At 32.6% G+C, this 11,034-nt stretch overlaps 1 protein-coding gene across 1 annotated transcript in view; it reads right to left on the bottom strand.

Moving 5' to 3' along the window:
* The window catches only part of LOC108687084, a 92,594-nt gene extending 91,858 nt beyond the window's left edge, over window positions 1-736 (bottom strand). The window contains exon 1 of the mRNA XM_018192687.1: window positions 485-736. Coding sequence (XP_018048176.1) covers window positions 485-545 — 61 coding nt within the window. The 5' untranslated portion in view covers window positions 546-736. The remainder of the gene's footprint in view (window positions 1-484) is intronic.
* Between the last annotated feature and the right edge of the window lie 10,298 nt (window positions 737-11,034).

The following is an 11,034-nucleotide window of genomic DNA, read 5'->3' as shown; positions in this document are numbered from 1 at the left end:
GTGTGTGTGTGTGTGTGTGTGTGTGTGTGTGTGTGTGTGTGTGTGTGTGTGTGTGTGTGTGTGTGCGGGTGGGTGAGTGGGTGGGTGAGTGGGTGAGTGAGTGGATGGGTGGGTGAGTATGTGTGTATACGTGCATACATATATGCGTGTCGCGCATATACACACACGCACACACACGCACACACACACACACAAATGTATGCATGCGTGTAAAATTTTTTTTACATAATATAATTTTGTACAAGATATATGTAACATAAAATTACTTAATATAGAATTCAATAAAAGAGGAAAAAACATAATATTTATAAAACATTTTTTAAAAATATATCTACAAACAAAATAAATCAAGTTTGCAGCACAACTTCATTTATGAACTTACGACCGTCTAAAATAACCAAGGATATTATCACCTTTCTAAATCTTTGCTTTATAAGAAGGATTTTTCAATAATGTTTTATTTATTAAGTTAGCGCAAACTCACCTGAAACTATGCAAAGAGATAACCCAAAGATGATTATTGCTGAGCGCTCAGTGGAAATCATTTTTTTATATGTCGATCCAAAACTGTAAATTTTCGACTCTGCTACGTAGAAAGTTTCGTGAACAAAATTCTTTCTCAATTAAAACGTTCCGGAAAGCGACTTGCGTTGGCGAACAATCTGGACATAAATACTACTGATAAATACTACTGATGCTAAACGTGTCCAGCGCAATACTGAGGAACCAACACCCTCTTTGCCAAGAGCACTCCTCTCTCTCTCTCTCTTTCTCTCTCTCTCTCTCTCTCTCTCTCTCTCTCTTTCTCTCTCTCTCTCTCTGTTTCTTTCTATCTCCCTCTTCCCCACTATCCGTTCGCCGATGACTACGAAATTTCTCCTTTTTGCTAACATGTGACTTCTTGAATACATGCATATCAAGTATATATAAAAAATATATATAAAGTATACTATTTTCTTATCTACGAACCCTTGAGTTTATTTGGAATAAATTCTTTCTTTGATGAAGATATGATATATACATATAACGAAACTAACCGAAGCATAAATAAATGTATTATTAGAAGAAATTCTCTTTTCTTTGATTATTCTTTTTACATTTTTCTAAACAATTTCTAAAATATTAAAGTTAACATGATAAAGTGTCTTACCGATTCATTAAGAGAGGTCAAGGAAGCGTTTAATCCTACTGAGTATTACCAACTTGACTCTAGTATTTGACCTGGTCCCCCTGATAATTGTTTCCGCGCCGTTCATTCATATATCTAATGTACGTACATGTGTCTTAAACACGAAATTGGAGTTTATTGTAGCATTACCGAGGAGAATATTACATACTTTTAGAAGTTCGTAGCTCATTTAGCAATATTAAATTTCAATAATTAGCTATTTTGTTATCGAAAAAATAAAATCTTATAAAGGATCAAAAACATGCTTTTAACATAGATTATATACGCAAATATTTAACAAACGTAGATTATACACACAAATTATATACACTAATTTGATGTTTATATACAGGGTGAGTGATAAGAAACGATAAAACTCTCGCGCGCTAAGGGTAGACTAAATTGAATCGAAGAGTTCTCTATCATTTTACACTTTCGCAACAGTTAACAAAATATTAATTACTAAATATTGTCGATTATTGATTATTGTATTTTCAATAATTTTTTTACTCAAGTTACTATCAACTTTATAGAAAAACAGCAAGTAACAAAAATTGTTTATTTTCTTCTCATAGAGTTTTGAGAATCTTTTCATGTTGGCAAAAATAGTTCCCAAGAAAAAGAAAATGCAATACTAAAAAGTTGATAAAAAATTCTAAAAAAATTCTTAGAATGCGAAAAAGAAATAAATAATTTTTGTCTCTTGCTATTTTTTGTACTGTTTTTTGTAAAGGATAGTACTTGAATAAAAAATTATTGAGAATTAATATTCGGTGATTTTTAGTAATTGATATCTTATTAACTATTGAGAAATGATAGAGGACTTTTCGACTTAATTTAATCGGTTCTATCCATAGAAGTTTATCGTTGCTTATCAAACACCTTGTGTATGTGTATTCAGTAACATATGATGGGGTATTAAACATTTGTTAAATGTAAGTATAAAATTAGTATAAGAATAAAAGTAAAAAAATATAACAGAAAGACATTTTAATTTTTACCATTTTTATACGATATCATTGTCGTATAATATACGTTAATGATATCCATTTTTATTATGTTTGCATAACACAAAACAGATTTTATGCGTTGAAAATCAACGCGAAAAAAAACATTTAATTTTAAAGGTGCATCTATGTTTACTTATATAACTGTAAAAACTGTTTACTGAAAACATATATAATTCATAAAAGAGATCTCATTTGTAAACGTTTACAAAATACAATACTATTATACAAATGGTATAATCAATGTCTTTAAAATGTTAATAAATCGTTATACAATTAACTTACACTACGCTTTTGTAGCTAAAATATTATATGATTGATAAACATATTTTTTGTTATATTATTTATATTTAACCCATATCACTCTAAATAGAAATACACTTTCAACGTTTATAATAATTAGACATATTTCCTTTCTTTATAAACATATCAAGATATTATATTCATTCATTCATTCATTCCGATAGTGCAACATCCCAAAGTCGGGACCATGTCTACCTCTCGTACGTGCCTGTGGTGCGCACGCAAATTGTACACAGACATATTATATAAGTATTCATAATATACGTCTGATATATATTTTGACTATAGTATTTAATGATTTTATATATTGCCTAATAATCACATTGGTATATTATGCGGTTATTAAATGTATGTGTGATATAAAATAAATGCATTACGTATTTTTTATTATTCCAACTCAAGTAATAGTAGTTTTAATTTTTCTTCAAAAATATTTTTATTGAAGTTATATTCTAATTCATTATGACTTCAATTATCTGTTAAAAATTACTCCACGAAATAAAACTATTGCACTACAATTAAAAATTAGAAATGATATGGTTTTAATTAATCAAGTGAAATTCTATCAAATTAAAGTAAAACCTAAATGGTACTATTTTTCTTACTTAACTCTATGATATGTATGATTCGTATAAAAGATTTAATGTCAACAACTGGCATCAAGTAAAATTCCACAAAATTTTATGTATTATTTGTAAAAAAGATTTGGTATTAATAATTGGCGCAAAGTTAAATCCCATACCAACCACATTAAATTAAATAAAGAATATAATCCAAGTGTACTCTCTTTAACTTTTGTACAATAAAAACATAAGTAACATCTTTGTATTCCTATTGAAGGATTTCCCTATTCTGATCTTTGTATTCCTATTGAAGGATTTCCGATCTGAATGGCTTTAATTTTCTTATAAATTTTTATATTGTAATTCAGTTCAAATACATTTATTTTGCCAACCAAAGTAATAGTTATATAATTCTCCTTCAAAATATTATTCAAAACATTATCATAAAATTGTGTTACTTTGTCCATTCAAGTGTTATCACAAAAAATTAAACAAGTAAACATTTGACACTGCTAGATTGAATAAAAAAAACTACTCAATAAGAACAGGATTGTAATATATATGCTTATTAAACGTAAGTATAATATAAAACTAGTATAGATATATGGCGTATATAAGCTAAACTGTTCTTATACAATGTAATATGCGTGTATAATAATTGTTTTTACTACGTGTGAACAATGTGAAATGTGTTTTGTACATCAAGAAATAGTTAATGAAGACGTAGAATATCATATACGTATATAATGCGAAAAAAGATAGTATAATGTTCCATTTAAAGAAATGTTTTATTAATGCGTTTATAATTTGTAAAAAATATCCCTTTAAATAACATATTAAGAGTAGGATTTAATAAGTATATTTTACTTTCTAAATATATTAATAAAAGATTGAACATATATTACATCTATACGCTTTCACTGTAGTGATGTTTGACTGAACAGTAAACGTATCTCACACATTGGGCACAATTAATTTAAGATTTGAAACGCTTTTTATTTATGAAATAACAAACATTTAAAAAACGTTTGGAAAATATGATTAAAATCCAGATATGATCAAATTTATATTTTTAATGATCATATTTATATTTTAATCACATTCCGCAAACAACATTTTTTAAAATGTTTCTCATTTCAAAAACGTTTTCAGCAAATACGTTTTCAGCAAACCTTAAAGTAATTACGCCCGATGTATCAAGTAGAAAATACATTTATTATACAGTCAAACATCACTGCGATGAAAGCGTATAAATTTTCAATTTTATATATACAAAAAAAATTTTGATATTGATATGAATTCAAAATTCATATGGATTTCTGTTATAATTTTTTAAATATTATAGTGAATATTATTTCTGTTGTTTGTTATCTTAAATTACGAAAACGAAAAAAAAGAGAAAAAAGATGAATAGATTTCTTCTGCTTATTCGTCACTGATAATTGATTGACATTAACGTTTTGTGAATTTGAATGTTTTGTGGATTTGTGCGTCGACAATCTTTTTCTCATTGAGAAATGATAATGGAATCGATGTCGATTTCATTGTCATTTCTCACTGGGACCAACAATTATTTACTAGTGCAATGAAGAAGAAGAAAAGATCAGAAGAAAAATCTGTATATTATTTTATTTACAAAACTTCAGAATAGAACTTTAATTACATTATAGTGTATTCAGCAGAAAATGGAGCTGTGTAACTGATGTAAAATTCTTCATTATCAATGAATTATACATTCAGATTTAAGAAAGTCTAAGAGCCAATCATATTAAGAATCTTACAATGTGCAGATTTACTTTTCCTACTGAACGTAACCTTTGTTATTAGGTGTACAACTTTGCTTCCGCCGTTTTCCTATAGATGGTTTTAGCGGTTTGGTGATCGAAATAGATCATAGACGTCATACAATAAACTTGGGCATCTGTCAACATAACCCCATAGAAACAGTAGTCGATTTGTGTCTGCATCATAAAGTTATTCTCGATTGAAAATGTCAGTTTACGAGTCAAATTCTCGTGCGGGAAGTTTTAATTTTTTGCTTCAATATGAAGAAATCTGCGGCTGAGGCTCATCGAATGCTCTCAAATACTTATAGTGAGGCCGCTATTAGTGAAAGAATGTCGTGAGTGGTTTCAACGCTTCAAGAACGGTGATTTTGACGTCCAAGGTCATGCTCTGTATTTGGTGGGACCAGCTCGGCGTAGTGTATCATGAACTGTTAAAACCGACTGAAACAATCACAGGCGATCGGTATCGAACGCAATTGATGCGAGCATTGAAAAACAAATGGCCGCAATACAACGAGAGACACGATAAAGTGATTTTGCAGCATGACAATGCTCGACCCCATATTGCGAAAATGGTCAAGACATACTTGGATACGTTGAAATGGGAAGTCCTATCCCACCCGCCGTATTCTCCAGACGTTGCTCCCTCTGACTATTACTTGTTTCGATCAATGGCACACGGCCTGGCTGACCAGCACTTCCGGTCTTATGAAGAAGTAAAAAATTGGATCGATTCGTGGATAGCCTCAAAAGATGACCAGTTTTTTCGACGCGGGATTCGTACGCTACCCGAAAGATGGGAGAAAATTGTGGCCAGCGATGGACAATACTTTGAATTATAAATGTATAATCAGTTTTTTACAATAAAGCCTCGAATTTCGGAAAAAAACGGCGGAAGCAAAGTTGTACACCTAATAATTATTTCGTTTGCTTCGTTTCGGTAAATATTCAAGGCAAACAGTTGTTGCAAAATTAATAGGAAGTGATATTAATTAGCGATTTAGCAGTGCTAGAATTTTTTAAATGATTTGTAAAATTGATTTGTTAAAGATTTTTAAAGAAACGCGTGATGAAGAAAAATAAAAATGGCAAATTAAAAACGCAATATTTAGATTATTTATTGTACGAAATATGATTATATAAAGAGTATGACAGAACATCAAGTTACTTTTTACATGTTGTTGCAATTCGTGTGGTTATTACTAATACTAATATTTTTCTTTCAATTTCTATTAACAATTTGAAGAAGAAAAGTTATAATCTTGATAATTTTATAAAATCTACATTTTCATCACATTGATATCAAACATTTTATAAATTATGTGAATATTGTCGAAGAATCGATATATTATATAAAAGTGAATTAGTTCTGACAAAACAAAAAACTTATTATCCATTAATATCATTTTCTTCAGAGAATGGTAAATTAGTAAAGACACTATATAAATTTAGTTTATCTGCTGTTCCGACAATAAAAATAATAATAGCTGGATAGACATATAAAGTTATGAGTGCTATATTTCATTACGATTCGTGTATCGACGGTCATTATATATGTATGTGTAAAGAAAGATCTTGGATTGATATATCAATAATGCGCAAGTTATAAAAAGACAATGACAATGACCTAGAAGCTATAGATATTTTCATATTATTTTTCCAGAAAAATGTTACCAAAAATATATAATAAGCAATCAGGGACTCGGAGCGGATCGAAACTGATAACCAGATTGTAACAGTTATTTTTGTCGGACGAAAATGTTTTTCGGTTCGATTTTGGTTCAATTTTCGGTTTGAGATTTTTAATTTCTTCGGTGCGATAGTTGATTATAACACAACTCATGCTTATGTGCGTGGTTATTGGTCGCGTTAAACCGCCGACTGATGATGTCGATAATAAAAAAAAAAGTAAAATGTCAGATTTCCGGTTGGGCGAAATTAGCGATAAGACGTCTTTTTTGGCGCGCTTATTTTTTCACGATTTTGTGGTAATTAGAGGAATTTCACTGAGGAGCTTTTGCTCCATTTCTTATTCCCCTTTGTACTGTTCTCTGGAAAGGCCTTTTTGTCGCTCTCTTACTGTTTGATGTGTAGGACAAGTAAAGTGTCGAAACTTGACTTCCAAAACACATATCCGTCGATTGGCGGGCACGTGGATTCCCCAGGATTCGAAGAAGGATTCAGAGAAGATTTGATGAGATTTCTGTTGCAAAAGATTTTTCGAAGTACAGAAATGGAGTTATCTGATGGTGAAATTGCAGACGTGGACATGGTCGGCGCCTTGAAACGCGATCATCCGACGATGGACGAAGATTTTACCGCTAACAGTCACTCAGCCAAATTGTTTCGCGACTCAAAGAAAGTTAGATCAAAGCTGAGTTAAGTGCCTCTGTTGAGGAAGTATCCAGGGTTGTTGTGGACCCGAAGACCATGAATCATCACACTAATGCACGAATAAGGATGTACCTAAGAGAGATAAAAATAGTTCTGGCAACGCAAGTACAGTGAAAAGACTCAAGTATGATTTTAGCAGAGCACCTTATGTTGTCATGTTGCGTTCCAGATCTGACAATACATCTAGCAAGAAGAAAATGTCGCTGGTCAAAGTCTTCAGAATATTAAATAAATGCAACATTAAATTTAATCAGATTGCCACGTACTCTCGTGATACATGGAAGGTGTCATTCTTATCTAAGTCTGTGGCTAATAGTGCCCTGTCAAACAAATTACTTTGAAGGAGAAAAGAAAGGAATCGTTACCTTCATATCGAGATACAAGATTAGCAGAAAAGCGATTAAGGAGATTCCTGAAGATATGAATACGAAGAAGTAAAGAAATACGAAGTAAAGAAAATCATCAAAGAAGAATTCTAACATAGTGATCTGTAACCTCTTTAGACTAACAAGGCGCAATAGATCTACTAGAGAATTTGAGGACTCAGAAGCAGTGTGCTTGGAAATCAGAGACGAGAATTTAGACAAGATTATCATTTGGAAGGCAATGTTACCTGTCTCTCCGTATGTGCAGTCAGTTAGAATATGGTTTAAATGTGGCCATTCTGGTTACATAAGTAAATATTGTGAAAAATCTGAGGTTTACTTAAACTGTGCTGGGCACCGCTCATCTTAAGAGGCGCCCGGTTTAGAAGTGTATTAACTGCAGTAGCTCTCATAATGGACCCTAATTACCCAGTTCTTAAGAAACATATGGAGATTGCAAGAGTTATGGCTTTTGATAACTTTCGTTTCCTTGAGATGAGATTACTCGTAGAGAAGAACAGTTGAAAGTGGCTCCAGTTAAATCTGAGAAACTTTCCTTCTGGATATGGATTCTACCGTCCACGAAACTCAGAGGAGTTACCTAGAGCTGGCAGATAGTTCCCCGTCATACAAATTGGTGCTGAGCTTAAGTAACAACGGAAGCGTCAAGAAGGTCGGATATTATTAAACAGATCTTAACGGACAAGGATGCGGAAATATTGTGCGAGCGAATTAAGAAAAGATTAGATTTGCATAATGCGACACGTTTGGTTAAAGAAGATGAACTGTAATGGTGCAAGTAAACAATCGCAAATTTAATTTTAGTAATTTGAGGATTCTCCAGTAGAACATTAAATCCGCCATGTCTAAATATACTAAACTATTTAAATACTGCGAAGATTTTAATTTCAGAAACATGGCTCTCCCCTAATAATAAAAGTTTTAAATTAAGAGAGTTCGATACGATGAGGGAGGATAGACTTCACCACAAGGATCTTGACCGCGGAAGAGGTGTAATGATTGCGATTAGGAATAATATTAAGTATAGAAGAGCACAAATTTCCGAGACATGTGGAGATAAAGTAAAAGCTTGCGCGGTCGAGATCCTTGTAGTGAACTCCTTATTTTGGTCTCGTATTACTATTCGTCAAACATCGGTTTTATTACGACTTGCGAATGGGAAAGATTTTTCTCACAATTTCAAGATAAAGTTTTTTTTGGTTGAGATTTTAACTCCCACAACATCGTTTAGGGCTCTGCCAATACTGATGGTAGTCTGTGAGAGGCAATAGATGATAGCCATCTAGCATTGCTGAACGATGGCTCTCCCACTTTTCACTGTGCATTTTATCATACTAATTCCGTAATTGATTGTGACCAATGCTTCACTTGCGTTAGTGTTGAATTGGTATGTTGGTCCTGATTCATGAGGCCCAAGGCAAACCGGATTGCAGAATTGGGAATAGGAGAGCGTCTACACGCTAGGGATACAGACTGGGAACTTTTTCGTGATGAATGAGAAACTAAAATTTATTACTTATATATTATTATATATCTGGAATCTATGGAGACGGAAATCATGTATTCGATATTCACTGCCATAATCGGCGAGGCGATTTCATCAGCTCCGTCCAGACGTACTGAGAGACGAGAATGTAAGGGAAAATCATAAGGAAGCTTTGGGAAAGTTTAAGCAGACAGGTTTGAGGACTTTATAAATTACAAAAAAAGTGTGGTGATTACATGACGAAAACTTCATACAATTAAACAAGATAAATTTAGAGATTTCTGCGAAGGTCTGAGAAAGGACTCAGTCCTTTGTTTGGAAGGCAGTCAAAAGATTTCAATCCAGATACAATCGATCGGAGACAGCTAACGAATATTCTTCAGACAAAATGGCGAGGATTCTTGAACAGATCGATGAACAGGGTAGAATGGATGTAATAAGATGCCATCGTTTGAAGATGAGAACTACAATGAATTCCTAGATTCACTTCTGAAGAAGAATTGTTGTCGTAAATGGGAATCTCAAGGCCAAGTCTAGCCCGGGATTAGATGGTATCGATTACGTCATTATCAAGCAGCTGTCTCCTATGGGTAAATATATATTTCTCCGTATTTGCAATTCCATTTTTGTTAGTTTGCTTTTCAGATTAGAGGAAATATTTAATCACGTTTACCTAAAGCAGGTTTCAGTCGATATCTCTCGCATCCTGTCTATGCAAGGTAATGAAAAGAATTCTAAGTAATAAATTAAATTGGTGGCTGGAAAGTGAGAATAAGTTATCTCTATCGCAGTTTGGTTTTCGTAGAGGGTTTTCATGCATGAATAACTTAACAATTCTCTGTGGAAATTCTCAGAGGCTTTCAAACGGATATTCCGATAGCAGTTGTTTTCCTTGATATCAAAGCAATATGATAACATTTTAATTGATATATTAGTTAACAGATTAACGAATCTAGGTATTCCCCCCATATTCTGCCGCTTTATTTACAATTTGATATCTGTGCGTCAAGTGTGATGTAGATACGAGGAAATAGAAGAAGTTTTTTGGTTTTTCAAAAGACTGTCACAGGACAGTGTACTGAGCTCTATATTATGCTATCTATGTCTCCGAATTAGAGGAGATCGATTCTCAAGAGTGCAAGATTATTTAGTACGCAAACGATGTGTGCATTTTTTCTGCTATGGATTCGGTCGAGGAATCTTTGAATAGAGTCGAAAGTGACAAGATTTCTGTCTCGTTAGATAACCTTGATCTTACCTTATTAACAGAGAAAACTAAATTATGTGTATTTAGCAAAAATAATAAAGCTCTTAAAACTCAAGTTAGGCGTGATAATGTAGTTAAGTATAATAAAAGATCTTTTTTGGGTTCAGGGAGAAATTATTTTGATAAGATAAAATTCTTAGGGATGATTTAGGGATAATCTAATTTAGAATGATCTACTCACGTTAATTATATCAAAAATTGTTGTATTTGTCCATTACAAATTATAAAGTGCACTTTCGGGCGCCTTTGGTGGGATGTCGATTACTTAGATTACCCAGATTACTTAGATTAATTTATCACGCCTTGATTAGATCTAGACTAGAATATGGGAGTTTCATGCTTCAGAATCTTTTGAATAAGCTTTTACTTGAACTTAACAGAATTCAGTACTGAGCTTTTAGATTGATCATAAGGTATAGACAGAGTATTCCGATTAATGTTATTCTGTAGGCGAAGGAGCCTCCCATGCTTATTCGATACTTAGGGAGAAATTTCCTGTCTAGATTAGCCACAAACTCTAAATGTCACCTCCTTGAATCCTTGGAAGAGCTTAGAGAATTGGCAGAAACTCCCACGCAGTGCGACTGCATTAGTCGAGCTCCGATTATGTTAGCTCAGGAGGACGTTCAAAAACACTACCTTCCCAACCATGATGGTTGTGTTTCTCAAAATC

Source organism: Atta colombica, unplaced genomic scaffold (genome assembly GCF_001594045.1).
Source record: "Atta colombica isolate Treedump-2 unplaced genomic scaffold, Acol1.0 scaffold2, whole genome shotgun sequence".
NCBI lineage: Eukaryota > Metazoa > Arthropoda > Insecta > Hymenoptera > Formicidae > Atta > Atta colombica.
Note: the sequence above shows the minus strand (reverse complement) of the source record. Positions and strands in the feature narration are given on the sequence as shown.